Below are 27797 nucleotides of genomic sequence, written 5' to 3'. Positions count from 1 at the left end.
AGGGAGAAAACTTTTAGAAAATCTATTAAGTGATACAACTGTGAGGATTTAAACGATTATCTGTTAACTCTCAACTTGTTCTTTTTAAATGCAAGAATGGTGTGCTCAACGGATGCAATGATAAAATAAATGGGCAACATGGTCGTCCTTTTTTTAAATTTAATATATCTTACATAAAAAAGAAGTTGAAATCGTTAATCTATTTTTCTAATTTGTATTACATGTGCAGTGTTTGTATTGTTTAGGTTATATCGCCGATTGTGTCGTTATAAAAATGAAAGCTGTATTTAACTTTATTCATAAAATCGCTGACTGGCTAAAATGACTACACAATAAAATATCCCCCGAAATGCCAATAACCAACTGGATCGTTGTTGGTTATGTGGTACAAGCTAACTTTTTCTTTAATCTGAATTGAAATTAACCTACGATATATTGGTTAACTGATTCGGAACCTGCGTAGAAGAGAGATAGATACCTCCAAAATAGTTATACTCAATTTTGATGGCGAAAAACACAAGCGGTTTGATCGATGAACTCAGAAAGCGGACACTGCATTTCAACGAATAATTTATTTTAGCAACGTCATTATATACATGTTCATGTTATGAACACTTAATTTCATGTATCAAAACTAAGATAAATACGATTATGGAGAAAATGTATTGCACACAATTATATAACACAACTATAAAACAAAATATGCATACACGATTCACACAAAAGGATGAATTGATGAATTAAATAATATGTAAAACGAAAACAAAACAGAGTATGTGGTTAATATAATCAATTAAATTTGATGGAACGAAACCACAACTGAACGCACATACACATTTCACAATAAATTTTAACTATTTAAAGCTAAGTCAAGACGTATTTCCATTCAGCTCATATATATCATTGTGTTTATGGGCTTGACAAACCGCATAACAAATGGACTTTCATGATTATTATGCATATCTTAAAGGACGTTTATTACGCAGTTACGTTAAGACGCAGTTTTTTACGTAGTTACGTAAAGACTTACGTTAAGACACCAGTTCAAAATACACGTTCTTCAACAAACACACACAAAAGTAATTTGGTTGTAAAATATTGAATTAAGAGAAAAAATAAATTTCCATAAATAATCTTTCTCAAACACTGTACTTTTAAAACATTTTCGCTTTGGTATTAATCATTACCACTTTGATACCGATACAAATTACAAATAGCATAGATTTATATAAAAAAAGGTTGTGTTGCACGAATAAACTCAGCGTTTTTTTTTCATCAGAACGTAATGTTGTACTATTACATATAAGGGCTTTACAAAGCCGAACGGTTTTGGCAATCATATACGAGGGCTTTACATAAAGTTTGTATCACAGCCTAGTAGTCGATATTCAGGATGTCTTCACGTGGGCGGCACTGATAGACGTACAGCTGCAATGGGAAACAAATACAACATGATATACTATGGTACTCTAAGATAAAACAAAAAATAAACAAACAAACACATAGAACTACGCAAAAACAAAAACAGACAAGAAAACGAGTTACAAATGTTCGTTATTAACCGATACGAATGCTTGTTACAGTCCAGCGTTGATTTTCATTGGGTTAATAATTTGCGATGTACGATGTGCGATTAACGTAAAATTCATAAACTGGTGCAAGCAAAGGTGATTTAGCTGGTTAAACAGTACTATAAACTAAGTAACAGTCATACACACGTCTAGGAGGAAAATATTTCAATGAAGTGTAACTTACATCGTCCATGAGCCCGTGGTACGAGGTGAGCCCGGTGCCGCGCCCGATCTGGAGGGCGCAGTGTGTGGCCTGGATGGGACCCACGGACCACTTGTTGAACGAGGCGCCGCACACCTTACCCTCCAGCTTCTTCTCGTCGTGGATGTAGATCACCTCCTTCCACACCTTGTCCTGTTGGGATGGGAAAATATGCTGGATTGTTATAATGTCAGGAGATGGTGATATTTATTGAAAAAAAGCAAAATAAATTTCGTGTTTATCACACAATTTTAATGGCAAGTTTTGCCTGTGATGCGATAAAGATATAAATCCTATACACCAAATAACTACACTGATTATTTTAATCACTGATAAAACTGATAAAATTACTATGTAAGGAATGGTATGCGGAAGACATAATTCTAATACATAATGTGCATATTTTACACTTTTTATTAAAGGAATATCGTATTATGTTTGGAATAAAATCACCAGATATTTCTTCTACCCTGAAATCATATTGCCGTTGCAAAAACAGCATGGTACAATACGATAAGGCATTGTGTAATGCAGTTCTCACCGTGGTTGGCAGTGCCAGAGATTTCGGTTTGTCAGTCTTGGCGCCGATGAGCACGAAGTTGGGCATTTTCGCGATCACTATGGACGGATCGGCACCGCAGTCGCCGTTGGTAACCAAAGCCTGCAGTTGCTGGTAGTAAGAGCCAGTCTTGAACTCGTTGTAGCGGAACTTGATCACGAGGTTTCCGAAGAACTCCGTGTTGGCGAAGCGGTTGACTAGAATTCGGGAGTGTCCATTGAACATGGCGGCGCCGTCTGAGACGCTTACGTTTTCCGGAAGTACGTAAACGTTCCTGCCCGACCTATCGTCGAGTCCGTTTGTGAAGGGCATGTAGAGTTCTGGCTTGCACACTAAAATGCAAATAAGTCTTATGATTGCAAAACGTCAGTAAAATGAAGTTGCCAGTATAAGAGCTGTATTAAAGCATAAAACATATGAACTTCAATAATAAACTGAAGTAGTAACTTCCTCCGCGCTTCATGTTTTTCATAAAACGATTTAAAGAAAAACAGATTATGACGATTATCATTCTGTTGATGCAAGTTATTATCATTGCCACAGACCTCTTGTCTTATAGATATACACATGAATTAATCTTGTATACAAAAAATCTGCCAAAGGCACTACCTTGCTGCCTAGTCTTTCCGGGTAAGGTCATTAGCAACAAGGAGCATCCGCAGTCTAGTGGATGGAAGGCGGTACCCGGGGCACAAGGCATGTCCACCCAGAAGTTGTTGCCGATATGTTGCTGGTACATGGTTTCAGAGGCGGCTGGGCGCTTGTCGCAAGCTGTGGGAGATAAGCAAATATTTGATAGAACTTGGGCTCTCTGGTTCAGTTACTAGAGATATCTGTATGCAGTAAAAGAAGATTGTTTGTGCTAGCTCTATGTCCTGTAAAAATAATAAAAATAAAATAACAACAATAACAAATTAATTGAACATTTATAGACAACCATTTATTTCGAACGAACCCTTCCCATTCTTCATATTCGACCAGCTACTTGCTTTACATTAATTTATTTTTCAGTAATTGATTCATTTTTATTCCGTCCAGACATTAAGACGGCGTCAACCGGAATTTAAACCTTTCATAAAATAGGGGCAATGCGTACCAGGGATCTCGTCCTTGTACGGGCATGTGGCGGTACAGGCGAAGTTTCGCACGCACATCTGGGCAGAAGCGTCGAAGGAGAAGCCCTCGCCGCAGCACTCGCCGAACGATCGCTGGTTCTGGCACTTCCAGTAGGCGCAGCAGTTGTCCGGGTCCGTGTGCTTGTACACCTTCATGCCGGAAATCTTGCACTGATCTGGAAATAGTGAACACTTGGAGTTATGGGATGTTTGTATCGATGTTTATGTATCGGCACATGCTCACTTATCATTGTTAATCAAAGCTAAGCTAATCACGAAAGGACAAATGACGTCGGTTTTTAAATTATCACATTTAAGGATAATTTGCTGGCATGCATCGCCAAGAGTAATAGAACTTCAAAGTTTGAGCATACATGAGCCGATTCCGGACACTTTTTAAATATACCAGCAAGCAAAAACCATAACATATATTCAATTAGAAGATGCATAAGCACGTTATAATTTATTTGGGTTTTGTAAAATGAAAGGACCCTTTCCTATAGGCAAAGAATTACTCACCATTCGGGCAGTCGACCTGGTCGGCCGGTCTGCACGTGAGCACGTTCTGGTCCCAGAACAGTCCGAACGGACAGCGCCTGTAAACGGGTTCGAGACCCTTGGCGCCGACGAAGCATTGCACGTACTGGTTGCAGTCCGTCGGGTGTCGGTTGTAGCCAACGCCGTTGATGTAGCGGCAGGCGTCGCAAACTGTCGGATCGACGGCAATCGGGATATAGACTGGGACAGGAGCAACCTTAACTGAAAGTTTGAATAGGAGAAATGTAATGTTTTGCCCTCATTTAAAAAATGGTAGTTACGTGTAAAGTTTGTCAAACGTGGTCGAAACTTATATACATTACCCCCTAAAAGTATGTCAAAATAAGAAAAGAGGTTTTGAGGAGTTCACCCACACATAAAAAAGAAACTGTACAGAAACCGAAATATGACTCTCTGTTTTCGGCATAATGATTGGTCGATTTTTTTAATAGATGTTTTAGTCATCCTACCTTCGCAGGTGAAAGTCGGTTTGCTCCACTGACCGCTGTTCAAGCACACGCTCTCGCCCTGACCGGACATCGTGTAACCCTGGTTGCAAACGTATGTGGCCTTGCTTCCAACAGTGGCGGATCCGAGACCAGCGTAGGCATTGGCCACGACGGGCACAGGGCCACAGTCTGTTAAAGAGAAAAAATAGTCGTACTATTTTTCTTATAAATATTTGTATAGTTCATATTCCGTTAAAACTTGTTATTTATTTTAGCCAACATATTGAATTTCACATTTAAAAAATAATTTTCAAGGCCGCGGAAAACTTAGTAAAGTCCATGCATTATTCATTCGGCAAAACAATTGATTGTGATTTAGTGATGATGAATTTATTTAATTTAAGGTAAAAGTTTATTAAGATAAAGTCAACTAGTGAGCGATTCACTCACTGTTTTTGTTATATTTAAAGTTTATTTCAACAAGTGGTCACAACTTTCAACAAAGTGCAAACTCTCAGAACGTACCCAAACACTGGAAGGTCGGCACGGACCACGAGGCGCTCGACAGGCACGTGATGTGAGGGTCGCCCTTGGCGATGTAGCCCGTGTGGCAGGCGTATTTCCGCTCGCTGTTGATGAGGTGAGACCCGCTCCCGCAGTTCGCGTTCATCACTACAGGAGTTTCACCGCAGGCTACAACGGCAAAAAAGATGAATGCATTATAAAGGTATTTATTATACTCTAACGACAAATTAAAAGACAATATGTTTATCAGAATAGGAAAGTTTGCTTATCTAAATTTACAATGGCATATACTAGTATGCGTTTTTTATACACGCGAGGAGTGATACTTCGATGATTAAAGCAGTGTACGATAATTACACACTCGACTCTGTTGGTCAATTATTACATAACCTTTAGATTTGTAACAACTTATGATGATTTAAAAGCACGGTGAAACTGATATTTTGAAAATACTTACGGGTACATTTAAATGAGGGAGTTGACCAAACAGCATCGGCAGTACATTCAATGTCCGGTTTACCAACAAGAAGGTACCCTTCTGCGCATGTGTACGCTCTCTTGGCGCCTATTGTGTAATCACCACCTCCGCATGTACCATGCTCAACATCCGGTGTTGCGCCACATGGCACACATTTGAAATCCGGCACTGACCACGTGGCGTCGTTGCGACAAACAATACCAGCAGTTCCAACAGCCTTGTATCCAGGTAAACACGAGAACAATCTATTGGCGCCTATGGTGTAATCGCCGCCACCACATTCACCATTAGCAACTAGTGGGGTGTCGCCACAAGCCTTGCACATGAAGTTCAACGCCGACCACTGTGCGTTGTCCAAGCACTGAATGTATGGATCACCGACGGCCAAGTAGCCAACATCACAGGTGAGTGCACGCCGGGAGCCTATCGTAAACTCTCCGCCGCCGCACTGACCGTGTGAAATAACGGGCGTCGGTCCGCAAGGGATACACTGAAAGTCGACAGGTGTCCAGAGGGCGTTGGCGTTGCATTCAATGACATTATTACCTACTGCAAAATAGCCCGGCTCACACTTAAAGGTACGTTTAGATCCAAGTCGATAATCACCATCCTCGCAAATTCCATTGGGTATTTGTGGAGTTGGTCCACAGGGCAAACACTTGATCTGAGGCATCGTCCACTGTGCTTGGGCATTACAGGTGATAGAGGGCTCGCCTACAGCCAGGTATCCGGCCGCGCATGTGTACCTCCTGATAGCACCAATTTTGTAGTCACCTCCGTCACAGGAGCCGTACGGAATCACAGGTGTATCTCCACATGGAATGCATTGGAAGTTGGGTGCCGTCCATTGTGCAGCATCATTACATGTTATTAAAGGATTTCCGACAGCCAGGTATCCGTTTTCACACGTGAACTTCCGTGTCGCTCCAATTTTATAGTCACCGCCGTCGCACGTTCCGTGTGGAATGGTTGGGGTTTCGCCACAAGGGATGCACTTAAAGTCGGGGAGTGTCCATTGAGCTTCGGGATTACAAGTTATCATAGGGTTACCTACGGCCAAATAACCGGGCTCGCATGTGAACATTCGGGTGGCTCCAAGCGTGTAGTCACCGCCGCCGCACGTTCCGTATGGAATAGTTGGGGGTTCACCGCAGGGTATACACTTAAAGTCGGGGAGTGTCCACTGAGCTTGGGGATTGCAAGTTATCATTGGGTTACCTACGGCCAAATAACCAGGGGCGCATGTGAACATTCGGGTCGCTCCAAGCGTGTAGTCACCGCCACCGCACGTTCCGTATGGAATAGTTGGGGTTTCACCGCAGGGTATGCATTTAAAGTCGGGGAGTGTCCACTGAGCTTTGGGATTGCAAGTTATTATTGGGTTACCTACGGCTAAATAACCGGGGGCGCATGTGAACATTCGGGTCGCTCCAAGCGTGTAATCACCGCCACCGCACGTTCCGTATGGAATAGTTGGGGTTTCACCGCAGGGTATACACTTGAAGTCGGGGAGTGTCCACTGCGCCAGAGGATTGCAGGTTATCATTGGATTTCCGACAGCAAGGTATCCGGTATTGCACGTGAACGCCCTGGTCGCACCGATGGTGTAGTCACCACCACCGCATGTGCCGTGTGGAATAGTTGGAGTGTCACCGCAAGGGACACACTTGTACGAAGGCTGCGTCCATTTCGCTTGATGATCGCAAGTGATCATAGGGTCACCTATGCCCAGATAGCCAGAATGACATGTAAACTTTCTGGTTGCACCGATTTTGAAGTCTCCACCGTCGCAGCTGCCGAAAGGAATGACTGGAGTCTCACCACAAGGGATGCACTTGAATTCGGGAATTGTCCACTGTGCTTGGGGATTGCAAGTTATCATAGGGTTACCTACGGCCAAATAACCGGGCTCGCATGTGAACATTCGGGTCGCTCCAAGCGTGTGGTCACCGCCGCCGCACGTTCCGTATGGAATCGTTGGGGTTTCACCGCAGGGTATGCATTTAAAGTCGGGGACTGTCCACTGCGCCATAGGGTTACATGTGATCATCGGATTTCCAACTGCCAAATAACCGGGTGCGCATGTGAAAAGTCTCGTTGACCCGATGAGAACATCGCCTCCACCGCATGTTCCGTGCTGAACTACCGGGGTTTGATCGGAACAGGCTGAAAGTTCGGAAAACAATACTATCTTTACCTTTCAGATCCATAAAAAGAATGTAAATGTACATATGCATGTATAAATGTATTTAAACAATTTAGAAATCAATGGAGAAAAGGCCTGCATTAAAATTTCATTTGACTTACCATTTTCTGTTGTGATGGATATTGTTATATAAAACTGTCGAACAAAACCAATGTTTCGTCAACTAAAACAAAACACATAGTAAAAACACTCACGGACGCATTCGAAGTCGGTTGCTAGATGGGTCCAGGTGAAGTCGTTTTGGCATGTGATAGCACCGTTTCCCCTCTGAAGGTACCCGTCCAGACACTGATATTGTCGCACCGTCCCTATCGCGCGGGCGCCATCGGAACATTTCGCATAAGTTACGACGGGGGGAATGGGGCATGCTGCAGTGAAATACGGTAAGGTGATCATTTGAGTTTTAAAAATATCATAGTTTTGAGTGTCTCATTTCAAGTACAGAAAAAAGAATGCTTATAAGAATCGATACCTGGGAGCGTAAGTGTAATAGAATGAGTGTGCATCATTAAATATATTAACTGACTTATCGCCTGCTGATTAAACGAATTATTCACGATACATGTCTTGATATTCTTTGCTCGCAACAAAGTGGAATGAGTACTTCTTATCAATGAAAAGCAAATTCGGGTTATTGGCAGTCGAAACTAACGCGAAAGCGTACGTCCCGTGCTTAAACTTGTACAAAGGTAAATTGTCAAAGCTTACGGAATATGGTGAAATCATACGCTCAATGGGTAAAAATAAATATGAGTCGCATTTTGACAAAACTGGACATAATGCATGTGTGTAAAGTGTCGTCCTAGATTAGCCTGTTCAGTCCGCACAAACTTATCAGGGACGACACTTTCCGTCTAAATTGGATTTTTGCTAAGAAGAGACTTCATTTAATCAAAAAATGTGATAAAAGCGGAAAGTGTCGTCCCTGATTAGCCTGTGCGGACTACACAGGCTAATCTGGGACGACACTTTACGCAAATGCATTAAGCCCAGTTTTATCAAAACTCGACTCAGATATCAAATTGGTAATGGTCAAAACTTACGGCAAATGGTGGTCATCATGCTCGCCAGTTTGTCCTTGAGTTGGCTGAAGTTGTCGATGGTCATCACCTGGAGCTGCGTGGAGGCAATATTGGTCAGCTCCTCGCGGGCGATGAGATGACCGACGCCCACAGCGAACATATTGATTCCCATCAGTTCGGCCTTCTTTGCTTCTTGCATAGTTTGAAACGGATCCTTGCTGATACCGTCGGTGATGACCACACATGTCCATGGGACGTTTGGGCGGCCGTTAGCTTTAAAGATTTCTGTCATTTCCTGCAACGCAAAGGTTTAATAATGAAGTTGTTTTATTGCATGCACGCACATTCTGTTTTGGATTTGGAATGTATAATGTTGTGTTAATAATAGTTTGAAGACATATTTTGATCTTTTTTTAAATATTGCTTATTAAGAATATCAAAATAATAAACAACGGACGAGACATATCTTGTGTACCTTGATTGCCAGGGCGGTGTTTGTGCCGTCCCTGGGGTGCTCCAAGGTATTGGCGGCATTCATGAGATAGCCCGCGTCGTATGAGAAGCTGTGCTTGCTCATGACCGGAACGTTGGAGCTGTACACGAGCATTCCTATCCGGGCCTTGTTTTGGCCCAGATCGATTTGGGGAACCATGCCGGCCATCGCCCTCTTGAGGGTAACGAAGTCCGGGGCGGATATACTGTCGGAGCCGTCAATCACGAAATACATGTCCATCAGTGAGCGGCATTCTGAGAGATTCAATACATTATATACATAATGCCTGCATATGCTTATAAAACAAAAAAGTAAAAGTACCCCAAATAATTGCACGTTTTATCAACATTCTTCGATATTTTGTTGTTAATATCGGTTGCGTTTAATTAAAACATATAACATAATGTATTTCCTTAATATACCAATACAATTTCATGAAATTAAATGAAAGAATTCCCCGATGATCTATGTAATAGTGAACAGAAAACAAGAATATTAGCAGGAATGGTAACAAAACAAAATGCAGAAAAAGTGAAAACCAATTTTAGCACGGATATCAAAATTACAGTTCGATTTCAAGTAAACACGATCCTAGCGTTAAGTAAGTAAATACCTGATGGGTCAGTCCCCACTGCAGGGGCACGTCCACTGAGAACCACGTGCACGACGAAAACGCACGAGAGAATAACATCCCGGGTTTTTAACATGTCAGTCTGAAACGCGACAAGATTTTACATGGGATACTTATGTACAATTCAAGCAATAACGAAATGAATGATATTCGCTTGGAATTTTTAAAAAATAAATTCTTAAACACACAGAAATAACCGCTTAAAAAACTAAACTGTCTATGCTTTTATTTAAATGTTACCGCAAATACCAAATTTCGCATCACGGAGAAAACACAATAAAGCAAAAACCAAACTAGAACCTGGCTTAACATTCGTAAGAACTCACACAAATGCTATCAAAGAGTGATTAAATTTATGTCAGTATTTATTTAACTGTTTAACCCTTCAGAATACATCTATACGAAATAATTGTTAAAATAAATAGATTTGTCTTGAAAGTATAACTTATTCACGTAAAGTTTATTTCAAATTGTATTAATAAAAATAAAACAAAAAAAGACTAAATACCTGTAAAGTAAATATCTTTATAAAAAATCTGTGCAACTGTAAATGTTTCAACCACTTAAACAATGCAAGTTATGTCACACATCGCCTCGGTCTTCGCTTATAAACTGGTGTGTTTTATCATTTAACCAATCAACAGCCGCACAGTTATTGCGCTGTACGTTAACGTAATAAATTCACGACTTAAACACGCATTGACGTTCATATACGCTCCGTTACCTGTCTGATAACGCAATACAAAAAAACAAATTGAAACGGGATTCGGAGTTTGACGTTCATGACTCTTTTTGCAGTTTTATTTGTTATTGGTGAAATTTTAAAACTATTGTTTTGTCGCCGCTGACCACTTTTCAACGTTTCATTAATTTTGAAATGTTACTCGTTGCAGAATACGATACCTTAATGTTCATTTAATAATTGTAACTAATAATAAAATATCTGATGAGTAGCATATATCTTTTTTCCAACGTGGTCTCCGATTACAGAACACATTGCATGCATATAAAGCCGATGATGATACTACATCTGCTACGACAGCTGCTGATGTTGATTATGATTATAATGTGCATAATGATGTTTGCAATCGTTCTTTACCGTTATGCAAGTTGTTAATACTAAGTGTAAGATTGTTGGGTGAACCACAATATTTTGATTGTACAATACATTTAGTTTTATTCGTATATATCAGATTTATTATTTACAGCACACCAAGTACAAATGGTGTCAAACTCATTGTTGTTTAATGAAATTTGAATAGTTTCAATTTGTAAGTGCGAGTGATTGTATTGTCGAGACATCGGCCTACGGATAAGTGGCTGAATTGTGCAGAATGTATGCGATGTAGTATTTTCAATAGAAAACAGGAGAGGACCGAGAATAAATTCCCGAGATACCCAATACTTATTAGTTTGGACAGAAGATCTATTTTATTCCACTTAAATGCGTTTTCTACAATTTTGCGAATATGATGTCATTAATGTTTTCGCATTTTTATAAAAATGGTTCGTATTAGATTTTCAAGTAAAGCACAATGATCTACTTAGTACAAGATTATAATGTATTTAAACTGTGGAAAGGAGATGTCTTGGACAAAAAACATAAAATTACCCCAAAAATGTGTAAAAATCAAAAACACTTGAAAATTCAACTCCCTCTTCATCAGAACAACACGGTTACTATTAAACACTAAACACAGACGGACGGACGGACGGCGGACTGACGGACGGCGGACTGACGGACGGACGGACGGACGAACGGACGGACGGACTGACGGACGGACGGACAGACAGACAGACATACAGACAGACAGACAGACAGACAGACAGACAGACAGACAGACAGACAGACAGACAGACAGACAGACAGACAGACAGACAGACAGACAGACAGACAGACAGACAGACAGACAGACAGACAGACAGACAGACAGACAGACAGACAGACAGACAGACAGACCAGACCAGACAGACAGACATTTTATTTGATTTGCACAATTTACATATTCACCATCACATGTGGTTGGTATTGATATATGTCAACATATATATTCGCAGAAAAACAAGTGTAAAAACTATGAATATATACAAAACACATGCATATTGATGTACAGGTGATGAACAATTGGTAAATTACGTTAAATAACGTTCAATGATTTAACAAATTCGATCATTTATCACGCATATACGAAGATGTGGCATGAGCCACATAACCACGCAAGTTTATTATTTGACGTGTTTCTTAAAATTCCAAAAATTTGTAAAATCTATTCCTGGAAACATGTCAGCATGATATCACTTCATGCGCAATTTTACGGAATGCGGATATAGTTTTGTCCACAAAATTAGGAAATGTATGTGTGGACGAAATCTAAAGTTAGGCATTTCTAAAAATAGAAAATTGCATATGCCTGTTTGATTTATAATATGAATATTGAGCAGCAGTCATGTACTTAGTCATGTTTTGCTCTAAGGATAAGATCAAATTATATGTATTTATATGTATTAAAAAAACTATTTAACTGAAGAAATTAAGGCAAAATTCATCTTCGAACCTGTCGATATGCGTGTGACGAAAGCATTAGTTTAGTGAAATACTGCCTTTTACATTTGGAAACAGGTTTCAGCAAATTTCATAAACAATTGAGTTCATTTTCGAGCAACAATCAAAATAAATAAAACCTTTTAGACACCCAAAATACTATTTTGTATGATACACACATGATATTTGACATTGGATGTCTCTAGAGAATCAAGGTAGATGATACACACATGATATTTGACATTGGATGTCTCTAGAGAATCAAGGTAGATGATACACACATGATATTTGACATTGGATGTCTCGAGAGAATCAAGGTAGATGATACACACATGATATTTGACATTGGATGTCTCGAGAGAATCAAGGTAGATGATACACACATGATATTTGACATTGGATGTCTCGAGAGAATCAAGGTAGATGATACACACATGATATTTGACATTGGATGTCTCGAGAGAATCAAGGAAGATGATACACACATGATATTTGACATTGGATGTCTCGAGAGAATCAAGGTAGTTGAGTCCCTGCTATCAAGGGCCGTCTTTTCATTTTGAAAAACTTTTTTTACAAGTGGAAACTTTAAATAAATACAATATTTTGTTTAAAATAATGTTCCCATCAAATATCCATCCACCAAAATGAATTTACACTGTATATTCAACACTCAAATACGAAAAAACAACGTTTTCTGTATGCGTATCCCAATTAGTTGCCGGACTATTCATTTATACAAACTCGTCTAATACATGTTCTAAGAATACAATACTCGCATACTGTTGGACAAATATTAACACGTGATGTGAACACATTCGTGTTTTCAAATAAGTGAAACAAATATTTACTTTTGTAAAAAGTATTGAAATTGGATATCGACATTGCCAAGTTAATTGAATGAACTATTTCATGTTGTCGCTTTATTGTTTTGCTTTTGTTTGATGATTCATGTGGATATTTGACCTGCTGTTTAGAGTACATTGTAAATTGATTCAATTATTGCAAGAGTCCGTTGTTCGGAGTTTTTTCTATTGTTTATTTTTCTATTTCATCAAAACCACAATCATGTATGTGCTATTATTGTGCATATTACAAATATTATGCAATCAGATACTTTAAGTTTCAAAACCAATCTATCCAAATGCGATGATTGGACAATTGCGCTAATGAATATAATAAAGTTTTTTGGAGGAACATAATCTTGTACATATTAAACATGAAACACGATTTGATCATATTTGGAATGAAAACTTTATTATATTCTACCATTCCTATGCTCAATGAAGATTTTCGCTCAACACTATTTTTAATAGGTAAGCTAATACAAATGAAATATTTAAACAACGATACATATTGTAAATTTGTTTAAAACTGAGTTACGTCGAAATTTACATGAGTTAATAGTGACGATCTTATCGTAAACATCATTACTGTTATTACTTAAAAGAGATGGTTTGTGAAATCTTGAATATTGGCGTTAAATAAAATAAATGTTACATGTAACAACATGTAACATTCGCCAGGTTTATATGTAATATAAATAATATAATACGTGTGATACATCTTCTAAGAGGCATGGCATGCCACATGACCGCACAATGCGGAAAGTCTGTATGGTCAAATTGAGCGTGGACATCATCCTATGTATCGGATATACAAAAACACGTATATTTGCGGTTTGCCCAGACCGCATCGCATGACTCAACGTCAAGTGTTAATCAGTGCACACAACAACGGGAAATCATAATTTTTTTTTCAATTTGTACAAATCTTTCCATCTAAAGATTGTTTAATTTAAGATAAGAATTTAATATCAATCTCATCGTATTACGTAGATTTTGCTGGTCGTCTCAAACATATAGACGCGTCAATGAATGAGAAATTGGCAGATTAATGTACTTTACCTCATACACTTTTCTTTGGGGAGTTCAGTAATGTGTTATTTAGATTTTCGTAACGATGCTGGGGCCCGTGTTTGTTAATCTTGTGTCAGTGGCTTACAAATAGAATTGGCAAATTTCATATATATGATGTCAATACATCAGAACAAATACCAAAAGAAGTTTCGCGGCTGTATAAATTAAGCCGACCTGTTAAGCAACTACATCCCGTTTTTCAAACGTGGGTTTTTCTTAGTCCAAGAACAATCAATTATTATATATTTATTCATTTGATTTTCAATGTAAATATACTATTCTATTCTATTATATCATAATCTATTCAATTCTAATATACTTTATTACATTCTAGTTGGTTTCATTCCATTCTTGACCGAGTTTTTTATTCATTTTTTTGTTTCTTTTTTAAGTATTAACTTTTTTTATATTAGCTCGATAGTATCAAAAGCCTAAGGCTTATTTGAAATGCTTTCGAGTGCGTTTTCTGGGGCAAGAGCCAGTACTTAAAGTGTTTTTGGGATGATGTAAAGAACGCTTCCACGGTAAGGATCAAACCCATGACGTTCCGGTCGCTAGGCGGACACCATATCCACTTTGTCACTGCGAAATATTATTTATTTGTTTTGTTAATAGTACGAAAACTACATTAGTTTTTAAGGTAACATAAAAACTAAGAAATAGAAAACATTGCTTACGTTGACGTTAAATTGGAATGTTTATGTGGCACACCCTTTTTATGTTAAAATAGTGCGTTTATCTACTTAAAACCAGTTGTTCTACTCTCAAAATTTTACAAAGTAATTTAAGTGATTTAATAGTCATTGCATAACCTTATTTTCCATGCTTACAAAATGAATGATAATTAATCGACCATATTTGCCTACGACGACGTAAAACAAAAAAAATATTATTGACGTTAAAGTCTTACCACGACCAGCGTAACGATAGTTCACGCTTGCTTACGTCAACGCGTTTATTTACGTTTGCCAATCGCGTCGCGCTTTCATTGAAGCTTGATATAAATACATTCGTATAGAGTTTAAAGTCAGTTTTGTAATTCGTTTACTTGGGAGGATCATCTTGTCGAAAGTATTTATCTCATATTTATTCAATAGGTAAGTGTGTCTTTGAAAAAATAATATAATTACATAATGTGAACTAATGTATGTTTTTGTCATTCGTGTGTTTGTTCGAAATATGTAACTGATTGAAAACATTATAAGACAGTTCTTTTATCACTCGATTGACTTTTAAGAAGTGACATTTTAATTATTATCAATATATTAAGTTGTTGCTAGTTTGTATAATTTATCTATTGTTGGCTTTTAAATATGTTTAACTTATACAAAAGAAGTGTTGAATATTTTATGTTACGTTGATTGCGTTTTTGCCGATGAATCATAATAATGCAATTAGTATTTCAATTAAAAAAAGACCAGTTCAATAGTTCGTTATGAAAATAATACATGGGCCGTGCTCTGGAAAAAGGGTTTTGATGCATGTGCGTAAAGTGTAGTTCCATATTAGCGTGTGCAGTCCACACAGGCTAATCAGGGACGACGTTCTCCGCTTTTATGATGTTTTTGGTTTGAAGAAAGTATCTTCTTAGCAAAACTCAAGTTGAGGTGGAAAGTGCCGTCCCTGATTGTGCGTACTGCACAGGCTAATCTGGAACGACACTTTACGAACATGCACTAAACCCCTTTTTCCCACAGCACGGCTCACATCTATTTTACTATGCTCTGCAGAACCGTTGGAATTTTTTACTTGTTTATGTTTGCAGTTTAATGCATGCCGTTTGTTGTCCTGTGCACGTCATATTCAATTAAATATTCAGAATAAAATTTTATGACTACAAAAACACGATACATGTGACCATTTACGTTACATATGGCAGGAAATAATTATATTGTTACCCAGCTAGAAATAAGTACGACCACAGTGAGGATCAAATTCTAGACGTTGCGGGCTCAAACGCTTGTTCATATTACAATCAAAAGCTTGTTCATATTACAATCAAAGGCTTGTTCATATTACAATCAAAGGCTTGTTCATATTACAATCAAAGGCTTGTTCATATTACAATCAAAGGCTTGTTCATATTACAATCAAAGGCTTGTTCATATTACAATCAAAGGCTTGTTCATATTACAATCAAAGGCTTGTTCATATTACAAAGCAGCATAAGTATCGACTACACAGCAACTGAGTAAAATATTAAATGTGACTCGGTGACCATTTCAGATCACCATGAGACTGCAGGCGGTGTGCTTACTGTGGATCCTGCAGACAGTCCAGGCTCAGGTCCAAGGAACCAAAGATCCGAGTAAGTTGCGACCACAGGGGCTAGAATTGACAATATATACCATAATTGAGTAGAATAGAAAGGACTAGAATTATAAAATAAAGTATTTAATGAAACTATACTATTAGTATGTACGTTATTGATAATAAGAAACAAATATTGAAACATCATTTTGAATTTACACTTAAAATCGTGTAGAAAATGTGTTTGTATAACTTAGAAGCACCGTACTGAGAGTGATAGGTTTAGGAAAACGCTATTGATTTTAATTTCTGAATAATGTGAGATACGCAATCGTTGGTTGGAATAGAATAAAGCAGGCGTTCAATCGTCTCTTTACATATGGGGAACATTACACCGTGAAATTCTCAAGCTCGCTTCATCAATTGTGGTAACATCAATCACGCCGTCTTGTTATTCAACATGAAATGAACAAGGCGCGTAGCTTAAATGCATGGTATTGTTTGCCAAACGAAAATGTGATAAATCGCTGTGGCAACAATTTCAAGAACCGAACATTGAAAATGTACAATAAATATATTTGGATGCTTTTTATCCTAATATCTACGTCAATATGGTGCCAGTGTTATTGCTGTTTTGACAATATGTTTGTTGTTGAAACCACAGCTAATGGCATGGTACATAAAGCAGCTCTGCTAGAATATTACTTTTACTTATTACTTTATTACATTGATAAATTCTTTGATCGCATTGGGACCTATTGATGCTTTTTATTTAAACTATTTTTGTCAAATAAAACACCTCGAACCATGTTTTAATATCAGCGTATCGTTTTTGTTTTAAGTAACCGTTCAAAGATATAAATAACACATGTCACTTCATTCTTTTTGTCAATCACTCTGAGATGCTGTTTGTACCTTAATACATCCGAAGTGTGGTTGGAAAACGTGAAAACAAAATCAAAACGCAGTTTATCGATATGAGGCGACGATACTGCTGTCCTTACAACTTTCATTTATTCTTACGTCTGTAAAATCCCTTGGGATCCCCGAGGAATGATTCTTTGTTTGAGTTATGCTGGCAATATTCATTTACACGGTCTAGTCCTCACCGATTTCCTAACAGATATGTTATCATTTTCAATTTTCGTAAAGCGTTTTTATTCATCTCATTTCACAATCATTTTGTAGGAAAGAAACGTTACGATCATTTGTTCACTCATATAAATGTAACTGAACGAATCGATTTGTAACATATTATGTACCGGCCTACTTTCAGGAATGTGTAATATCTTTATAGGGCATCCCAATCCATGTTTTGACGATCACAATCATGCCAACCAGCAATCGTTTTGTTCGGCTGACTGAGCGATTGCTTATTGTAATGTTTTAAAAGCAGCAGTTAATTTGGAACCGCCATCGCGGCATTGTATAAGTTTGAGTCATTTTCGGCGGAACATTTGCTATTGCGATATAAACTTTATTTCAGCTATAAAAGAATTGCATGGCTGTCAGCTATTTCGGCATGCATTATTTCCTGATATTGTGTCAGTACCTTGGATTCAGGTCTTACGACAGTGTCTTACTTTCAGCTTATGCGGTATTGATTTGGTTTCAGTTAATGCATCAGTATATTTGTTACAGCTATTGTTATTGTCTTACATCATCTGGTGATGGTTTGCAGGTCTTTACTGGATCAATTGCAGGTTACCAATGAATAGTAGTTCAATAACCCACATTGGATGTAGATACTTGATTTCTTTGCTTTGCACAAAACGAAATTGTTACAAGGCATTTAAATTAATACTCAAATAACTCATTTTCCCTCACAGGCGTGTGCGATGGTGCGGTGATGCGCCATGGCGTCGGGTTCAACCCCCACCCCTCCGACTGCTCTATGTTCGTTCAATGTTTCGAGTATCCGGGCGGTCGGATGAGCCCCGTGTACAGGTCGTGTGAGTACGGGCAGTTCTGGGACCACGCCAAGCTCCGATGTCTACCCGCTGACAGTGTCAACTGCCCACACGGTAAACTATAGTCTTGTTTAGATTTGTGTTTGATCCATTTGTCTTAAAATAAACTCAAGTTATCTTCTATCCCTCCATCCTATTTAAAGTGATATTAAGGGCATTTTCATTGTTGAATTGAGCTGAAAGGAATAAACAGGTCAAAAGAGTTAGATAAAATGTTGTTACTGACCAATTATTTGCAACTCATATTGCTATCAGTTTTTTTTTATATAAAAAATCTATATTATATTCGATATTTTACGTGACTCACCCAGTCCTCTAAGCCGAAATGATCCGGAAAACAAAATAGTGTCATTGTGTCGTATGAACGAATCTGCACTAAAACTACGTTTTGATTCACATCGTACATCGAATCATGTCTGTCGTCAGCTGTCAACACGAAAGCACGGTTGATATTCAAATACATTTTTTCTCTCTTTGTTTTAGTATGTTGATGCTGCATGTACAAATATAGGTGTAAATGAAGTGAAAACACCAAAAATAAACAACGGTTGCGATAAACACCTATAAACTGTTGGGTGCCCATAATATCACTTTAAGCATTTTCACTAATTACCGAATAATACCGAATTCATGTACACAAAAAATAGCGCAACTAAAATTTCCAGACACACTCGTTTTCAGACAAATGCAAGACGGGCGTCAAGTCGTACATGCACTCGGACCGGAACCAATGCGGAGCATTCTGGGAGTGCCTGAACGGAAAGGCGTACGGCCGCTGCTGTCCCGACGGCGAGGCCTACAGTTCAGCAAAGGGGTGCGTCGCAAGCAAAACATGTACCGACATGTGCCCCCTTAAGGATCGTGTTCCAGGTATACTCCCATTAAAGGAATCAATGTTTTGCGTATTGTCATTTAAGACTTGAATGAACTAACTATTATTGAAGTGATAGATAATAACATCTCAAACATTGATAGTAAATGATAAGATAAACAAACATTAGAAAGGAATGCCATTATCAACAAGGTAATCGATTCGTAAGCGTTAACTAGATTTCCAACATGGCACTAAGAATCACCTATATAAAAACACGAGATGTTTTGATATAGAGGCAGGGAAGCGTTAATAAATAACTCGTACTATCATAGCATATTCATTCATTGAGTCTTTCCCATTAGTAGATCACCATAAAGATGACTTTGTAAAGGATGCATAATGCAAGCACTAAGCAAACGATGATATATCTAATATTCTTCTAGTGGTGCCTTATTATGAGCAAGATATCACTACAATTGCAGTACAGTACAATTCGAACATCAAAACACAAAGCATCTAGCCGAGCTTGGGACAATAGTCTTGCAATAAAAACATCTGGCGTTTATTTATGTTCGAACAGGGTGCGGCAGACGGCCAATTTCCGGAGCTGCGACCAAGTATGAACAGTACACTGACAACGGTATCTGGAAGGAGATGAAGTGCCCCAGTGGTCGGGCTTACAACCCTAATGATTGCGAGTGCTCTATAACCGGGATCATATCATCAACTTACAGTAAGCAAAATCACGTGTTTATAAAGTTAAAAAAATGCTGCTCTGGGGTTTGTATTCTTTTATTCTGCAAAAGGTGCGTTGTCATAAGTCAAGAAACAACATACTATTATCTGGCTTCTCTCTTACTAGGACAGTTGAAGTTTCTCTTTGTTAATAGTCGTGCATAAAAATAAAATAATGGCTGTCCTTTCATTTATATACGAATTCAACAACAATTAAATTTTGTTTGTCTCAAATATTTTCACACCCAGGAACAGCATAAAGAAAATTTGATGACATTAAAGACCAAATTCTACAACATTGGCATCTATTTGACCATACAATATAACCTAAACTAAACTAACCATACATATGTTTGACTGAAGAGTCATTCTTAAAAAATATCTGAATAACTGCCATTCCATTTAAGAATGCAAACCGGATGTTGTGCTGTCATTCAACAAAGGCACAGCTGAAGACGAATCCGGCAATGGAAACGTGGTCAAGCTTACGAATGTCGTTCTAAAGGATAACGCAGCTTACTTTAACGGTCGCTCCAAGCTCATCATCGAATCCCTGAAACCAACCATTTACGATATGGGAGACTTGGTCATCAAGATGAAGTTTATGTAAGTTTAAGCGTAATCAATAGTTATCTTTTATAATTACTAGATTGACTTTCTTCAAAATAGGACCTGTATTAACTTCAAATACTTTGCTTTGACCGTTCTAAGGTGGTGGCCAAAGTTTTATTACGATTGTTGTGTTTAAGTATTGTTTGTGGGTTGTTCCTAGTTTTTGTGTCTGTCAAACTGTTTTGCAATTGGTCCAATAAATATATTACCACGTTGTATAGTAGGTTTTGTCTTATGATATCGCAGCTCTATTTTTCAATTAGTGAACACTCGTATTAAATAAACACTCTTACACGAATAAATCAAGTGTTAATGAAGTCGTGTTTGCATCATTATTATGTTTGGCGGTTGTATATTCTTACAGGGAAGACAAGCGTTATTCTTCAAGCCTGCAAGGCATTCTGACCAATGGTCATTGTGGCAAGGAATCGCCAGTCACGCCCTCTGTCTTGGTTGTAAAGGCACAGAACGTGATCGTTCTTGGGGCGGAGGCCAACTTCTCAAGATCAATTGAACTGCCCATAGTCGTAAGTGGCGTTCGTGCTTTTTCTTTCAGAATCATTAAAACTTTACAGGATTTCGATTATTAAATCATTAAATCATTTGATTGCTAAATGTATGTCTACAGACATGTCAATTAACTATTCAGTTATTCGAACGTTAACATTAATTGTACACTATTTTGAACACATATACAAATATATATAATTTAACAGGATCATACAACACCTCGATAAATAATTTTACGTATTATAAGTTTGTAATGTTTTACATTAATATGTGCGTTCAAAAAGAACGATGTGAGAATATTTCCGTGTGGTATAATACGTGTCTAGTAAGATATGGATTTGTCATGGAAAGAGTATATAATGTTGAAATACGTTTTTCAGGACAAACAATGGAAGGATATCATTTACATCCACAACAAGGTGAAACTCGAGGGCAGGGTTTGTGGCGCCACTAAGAACGAATTCTGCGTTGGAAACCTTAAGCCAACTCCTTGCGGGTTCCAGTTTGGATCGGTTGATATCAAACCTTACATAGGTTTCGTTGGGGCCCTGGACGAGGTACGAACCTTTGAAAACTGATAAGTTAAAAATGGTTGTAATATACCAAATTCGTCATCGTTTATATACATATTTCTACCATTGCTACGACTTCGCAATAGGATTTCAAACAAAGTTTCTGTGCATGTTATCCATCATGTTGATGTGGCATTCCTTTATTTAGTCAATTTATCAAAACACCATTTACATTCCCAGTCGTCTCCTGCTGTAATTATTTCGAAGCTCGCTAACATTAACGGTACATTTGGCAAAGTGATTAAGGATATATAAAATACAAAAGGTGTGGCGTATATTTTGTTCGTGAGCGTGTGTTATGAGTTACATGATCACTTTGTTTATATTTAGTAGACTCTTTTTTTATCATTTACACGTCGTTTCAATTCGGCTACTACTCTTAACATTCCACATCTTAAAGTATTTATTCAGCCTGTCAGTGTCAATTTACTACGGGAGAGCATAACCACCGTATATTCGATCTACATAGCTGATACAGACAATATTGGTGCACACATAATTAAGATTTTCAGGCTGAGGCAACAATTGGAAATAAATTACCGTCTATGATTCACTTTTCATTCTCTCTTTCAGATCTCCATATACAGGTGCAAGCCACTTGATGCTGTGGTAAACGTTGGTTATTAAGATCTAAAGACTTTTTTTCTGCCAAACCATACGTGTAACACTTTTGTGTGTGTTGTAATTATGTTTTGTACTTCAAACAATTTGAGTCCGTGAATATAATTTTAAGGTTTTTTTTTATTCAGAAATATCTGAAAAATGTCGCAATATTTTTTGTGTGCATCGTTTGTGAATTTTTTATACAACGTATTTTATATGTGCTGTTTTATTTATTTGTAGTTGTATTTCAAACGATTCTTTGCTTCCTGAAACCAGTGTTACTTTAAAATAATGGAAGCCACACTTGAATAAGTTCTTGTCATTGTAAGATTATATTCATGATTACATTAAAAACGAATTATTGTCAAGAATGAGGGGTATGATCTACTCCAATTTAATGTTTGAGCTGTCCTAGTCATAATCGTTTACAAAAAACTCGACGTCATTTGTGTTTGTCACCGAAGCTTTTAGCTCTGCAGTTGAATATTTATTACCAGCCTTTAATGCTTTGGTCTGTTATAATATTGCATTAATTTCTTGCGATATCCCGCCTCTCTACACCGTATAATTAACATTCCAGTAAAGCATTTTCTAATGTAAGTCGATTTCAACACAGAATTATATTGGTACACTGTCAGGATTACAACCCGTTTCACTGAAGACAATATTTAAATTATATACGTCTCCAAAACATACGATGTACATCCCGTACACAAACTTCATGTTTCCATCAATGAACATGTAATTGTAATGATACATAAATCCTTATTCTTCATGTCATTGTGTTTTTAGGTTAATTTTTGTGAAGTGAGTATTGTCACATGTTAATTGTATACGTCATTATGGTTGACTTTAATGTAACACATTAAATCCGTAACAATGTACACATGTTACGTTTTCCCTGTCTTTCACAATTAACGGACATAATAATCAAATATGTTAATTTCAAGTAATAGACAAACAAATGATCTTATTTTGAACAGTTGGTTGCTTAAAAAATGCGTAGCTCTTGTAACTTCACATGTTACAACATGCACTGAATGTGCATTAATGTTATATATATATTCTGTGATTTCAAATTGCATTATATTTTCCATATTTTCAAAAAACTGTCTACACCAAACACACCATTCAGAACAATGATTATATTGAGAAAACTAACTTTTATGTACCAAAAAGCATAACATGTAGATGTTTGCACCTTGATCTGTAAAAAATTTCACAATTAATCGTATTGAATGTAGTTCCTCATGCATTTATATGTTCCATTATTTATGTATCATTTGTCTTTATTTATTTTACTGACATATTTTGTTAAATAAACTGTTTAATATACACGTGTATGTGAGTCTTTAATTGATGGCCACTTATTTTCGATTTTTATAATAACGAAAAAGTTCACTGTTTGATTCAAAGGACCAACTTGTTATAAAATAAGAACTAAAACATGTATTTCACCTCAAAGCATAGCACGGATTATAAATGAGGTCGTCACCTAATGCAAAACAATCACTTTTTGTCTCATTGATAAACTGTATTAAACTGTGCGCATTCAAAACATACAATTGTCGCCATAATCAACACGTGTTTAAACCATTCCCATTTTTGTTTATTTCAATATAATACTGTACAATATGTTAAGACTTCCCTAAAAGTATCTGTTAGGGCACACGTGTCCGTCCCCGTTATGCACTATAAGCAAGTGTCAATCATAAAAGAACAATCCTATTAAAGCGACGGTTTAAATTCCCATATTTCCGAATATTACAACCCATCATGCGATTTTGTTATTAAATCTAAACTAAATCTGAAATCAATTAGGCGTATCGTTTTTGTTTTGTTTTCATTTCGTTTTAATGCAAATTTGCATGATTGCATAAGGCGTTTTTAATTGATGACTGCGCGACGTTGGTGCTCACAATTTTGAACTTACATAATTATTTGTTAATACATAAATTTAGCATAAAAAGAAATTGCAGTCCACCTGTTTATGTCACACGTTCGTAACAACCATATGGCAGCGTCAATACCATACACGATGTATATTGTGCATGTGTTTATGAAGTAAAAAACTGTTTTTGTATATAAACTGAAATGAAAATGTTTTTGTTCAACATGTATTTAACAAAGTGTTATTTATATCTCAAATTTGCCATCACATAAAAGATATCAATTTATTCTTTTATCTTATGTTGGTTTTCTATTTTTTTTGCTATCTTTAAAGTGATATTATGGGCATTTTTCACTGTTGAATTGAGCTGGAAAGAATAAGTTAAATTGTGGTAACTGACCAATTATCTGCAATTCATCTTGCTACCAGTTGTTTATAAAAAATATATATCATTTTCGATATTTTACATGACTCACTCAGTCCTCTAAACGGAAATGATCCGAAAACAAAATTGTGTCTTTGTGTCGTATGAACGAATCTGCATGAAAACTACATTTAGACTCACATCGTACATCGAATCTTTTCTGTCGTCAGTTGTCAAACGAAAGTACGGTTGATATTCAAATGGATTATTTTTCTCTTTCCGGGATATTGTTTAGTATGTTGATGCTTCATTAACAAACATAAGTGTAAATGAAGTGAAAACACCAAAAATAAACAACGGTTGCGATAGACACCTATATTCTGTTAGATGCCCATAATATCACTTTAATATGAAGTTTATTGTGAGTTGGAAACACTATTGTTTTTAGAATTACAGAATTTTGGTGATTGAGTCCACTTTAGAGCATGTGGTATGACAATCGAACAATTAAGAGACTGAGTTATCGTAATTGCATTTATTTACTCTAACAGTCTCTTATACAGTTTTGCTTTTAAAGTATTTAAAATACACTTACTTTTGTTCACTTTAAAACAGCGTATTTGAATGCAAAATTGTGTCTTGTTCTGACAAAACTGGGCATAATGCATGTGCGTAAAGTGCCGTCCCAGATTAGCCTGTGCAGTTCGCACAGGCTAATCAGGGACGACACTTTCCGCTTAAACTTGATTTTCGGTAAGAAGGGACTTCCTTGAAACTAAAAATACCATTAAAGCGGAAAGTGTCGTCCCTGATTAGCCTGTGCGGACTTTACAGGCTAATCTGGGACGGCACTTTAAGCACATGAATTAAGCCCAGTTTTCTCAGAACTCGACTCAAATAATGGTAACACGCTTGAAAATTCCACAGTTTTATTTGACGAATATATTTCTGAATGAAAGAGGACACCCATACATCTTTCCTGTTCTTGTCTTTAACTATTTGAGATATAATTTTGCCCTACATATTTCAGTCAATGTTAGGTTTGAAAATAGATAGCAAGTCAATTTGTTTATTCAAGGAAGCGATGCTGATGCATAACAAAATTAACACTACTGTTATCTTCATTGATTAAATGTCTGTTATATCCTATTTGATCCCATAGGATTGTCTTTTTTGTGAGTAACTTTGGCAATATTCATTCACATAAGTCTAGGTCTTCTTTTTTACGTCCCAAAAGAGATATGATCACTTTCATTGCTTTACTCAAACATTGATTTGTTTCTTTTTCTTCGTGTTAAAAGGCATTGTTCTCCGAATATTGTTATCAACATCAGTTTTAAAGTGTTTCATAATTAATCGATATCGGACGTCCCAGTTGAACAGCCTTTTTATGAGAACAAGTTTGCCCCTATAAGCTATCAAATCGGATGCAGCAAAACAATCTCTAATGTCAATGACAAATTGATGTGTGTCGTGTTTTCATTGCAGCGGGTTACTGAGTATAGCTATAGTGGAAGCTCATCGCTCATCGGTATAAACAAATGAAAAAATGTGCAAACAATTTGACCAAATCGGAGAAATACTTTACATCTGTGGAATGATACAATACAACAAAGTTAAGAAGGGTATACTGGTATTTAATCATTGTAAAAGTATAACGCAATTTCTTGAAGGTGCTGAACAAGTATGTGTAGCGAATATTTACATCTCTCACTGTTTAAGATTACACTAAGTGCGAATCTCCACTGGTAATATTGACAAGTTGCAGTTGTTTTAGAAAGAAATTCTTAGCCTTTTATCGTTTTCTTAATGTAAAGAAGAAGTAACGAAACTACCATTTTGCATCGCAAAACATATCCGATCGTGTCTGAAGAAACCTTAAACAAGTTTTTATCACTTAATGTCTGTTGAATGACAAAAAATTAGTCATTATAAGATGGTAATCTCGTTTTCAATACGTTTTTCTATACGCGATTCAAATCTCGCGCTGCCTAAGGAATCCAAGCACAAAAACGCAAGCCAAATGGCGTATCATGTGTCATATTCAAATGCGTTGTTTGTGTAATTCTTCTAGTAGTTTTCACCAACAATTTTATATGTGTAGGACAAATAGAGCCATAATGATGTTTATGCGTTTTTCCCCATTTTTTGCAAAATTTTGAGTTTCCTTTAAAGGTACACTTCATTAAATAATTGTGTTTTTCAGTATGGTCGAAAAAAGTGTTTATTTTTTAAGATTTTCTTTGTTTTTCTGGTTTTAAGCAATTAATCAATCACACCCATGTGTTGTTTGTTTATTTGATGCGCGGTTGCAACATTTTGGTGCTTGTTTTCAGGGACATCGTTTGTTTTATTGTTCTTTAGTCGAGATCTCAATGCCAAATCCCTGTCTTCTGTTTCCTGAAGGAGTCTGTATTTGGGCGAATCGAAATTTCGTACACGTTGCATGGCATATCGCTTTTATTCTAATTTTCAAAAGAAGGACTTTTCATATTTTAATTGATACTAGACTTAACCAATTATAAAAAGACAAGACAGGACACATTTATTGTTAATGCACATGTTGTGAGAGGACTCCTGAGCAACCGTTTTGGTTTAACGAAGGAACTAATATAATTATGACACTGTCACATTATAAATATGTATTATTATACATACCTAGACAAAATCGCCTTTTGACCAAAGTTAAAAATACACATATACTATCACACTAATATAATAACTGATCCTACAACTGCCAAACATGGAAATAAATAATCACATATAGACCGCCGCACTTCGGTGTTGGTTCCGATGAACCGGTAGTAATGCGTTGACGATGTGTTTGTTTCGTGATACATATCCCAAGTTATATTTATACTATACATTTAAACGTGACAATACCTTAAGGCACTACCTTAAGTCGACTCTTCTGTACGCTGTTTAATTAAAACAAATATGTAATCGCAATTAGATTTTGTTGCGATGTAGAACAAAAATGAATGCAATAAGACATTTTATCGAATCATGAAGTAAAACCAAGTTTTGTAAAAGTTTAGTTCCAAATAATTTGTAATATTTAAGTTGAGGACAATCTTATTGTTAACCTTACTGCCGCTAAAATATACGAGCAAAACGGAAATACGGTTATAGATGCACACACACCGAAGTTGAAGCATATGGTCCATTGATAAGCTCCGTAATCTTACGTGCACTTAAGCTGAACATAAAAAGTCTGCTTTTCAATA

The 27797-nt window shown here is 36.9% G+C and overlaps 2 protein-coding genes across 2 annotated transcripts; one reads left to right on the top strand and one right to left on the bottom strand.

Moving 5' to 3' along the window:
- Window positions 1-589: 589 nt before the first annotated feature.
- Window positions 590-9864, bottom strand: LOC127847202 (sushi, von Willebrand factor type A, EGF and pentraxin domain-containing protein 1-like). Its single transcript, XM_052378948.1, has 14 exons — window positions 9771-9864; window positions 9140-9411; window positions 8686-8959; window positions 7837-8010; window positions 6823-7602; window positions 5416-6654; window positions 4959-5126; window positions 4455-4622; window positions 3967-4206; window positions 3429-3623; window positions 2942-3103; window positions 2315-2664; window positions 1756-1926; window positions 590-1428 (listed from the first exon to the last, which is right to left on the bottom strand). The coding sequence occupies exons 1-14, from the start codon at window positions 9862-9864 to the stop codon at window positions 1375-1377; spliced, it is 4341 nt and encodes a 1446-aa protein (XP_052234908.1). The 3' UTR covers window positions 590-1374.
- Window positions 9865-15290: 5426 nt separating this feature from the next.
- Window positions 15291-23896, top strand: LOC127847197 (protein PIF-like). The gene is made up of 9 exons (XM_052378934.1): window positions 15291-15346; window positions 16476-16557; window positions 18329-18523; window positions 19151-19339; window positions 19864-20016; window positions 20426-20624; window positions 20995-21157; window positions 21521-21697; window positions 22286-23896. Exons 2-9 carry the CDS (start codon window positions 16482-16484, stop codon window positions 22337-22339), a joined length of 1206 nt encoding a protein of 401 aa, XP_052234894.1. The 5' UTR covers window positions 15291-15346; window positions 16476-16481; the 3' UTR covers window positions 22340-23896.
- The last annotated feature ends 3901 nt before the right edge of the window (window positions 23897-27797 follow it).

The sequence above is a fragment of the Dreissena polymorpha genome, chromosome 1 (assembly GCF_020536995.1).
Source record: "Dreissena polymorpha isolate Duluth1 chromosome 1, UMN_Dpol_1.0, whole genome shotgun sequence".
NCBI classification, from domain to species: domain Eukaryota; kingdom Metazoa; phylum Mollusca; class Bivalvia; order Myida; family Dreissenidae; genus Dreissena; species Dreissena polymorpha.
Note: the sequence above shows the minus strand (reverse complement) of the source record. Positions and strands in the feature narration are given on the sequence as shown.

Coding starts and splice junctions, on each gene's coding strand:
- LOC127847202 (XM_052378948.1), bottom strand. CDS start 9,864: ATGTTAAAAACCCGGGATGTTATTCTCTCGTGCGTTTTCGTCGTGCAC. Junction 3,104..3,428: donor GTACAAGGACGAGATCCCTG/GTACGCATTGCC, acceptor TATCTCCCACAG/CTTGCGACAAGCGCCCAGCC. Junction 2,665..2,941: donor CGGAAAGACTAGGCAGCAAG/GTAGTGCCTTTG, acceptor TTTGCATTTTAG/TGTGCAAGCCAGAACTCTAC.
- LOC127847197 (XM_052378934.1), top strand. CDS start 16,482: ATGAGACTGCAGGCGGTGTGCTTACTGTGGATCCTGCAGACAGTCCAG. Junction 19,340..19,863: donor CCTTAAGGATCGTGTTCCAG/GTATACTCCCAT, acceptor ATGTTCGAACAG/GGTGCGGCAGACGGCCAATT. Junction 21,698..22,285: donor TCGTTGGGGCCCTGGACGAG/GTACGAACCTTT, acceptor TCTCTCTTTCAG/ATCTCCATATACAGGTGCAA.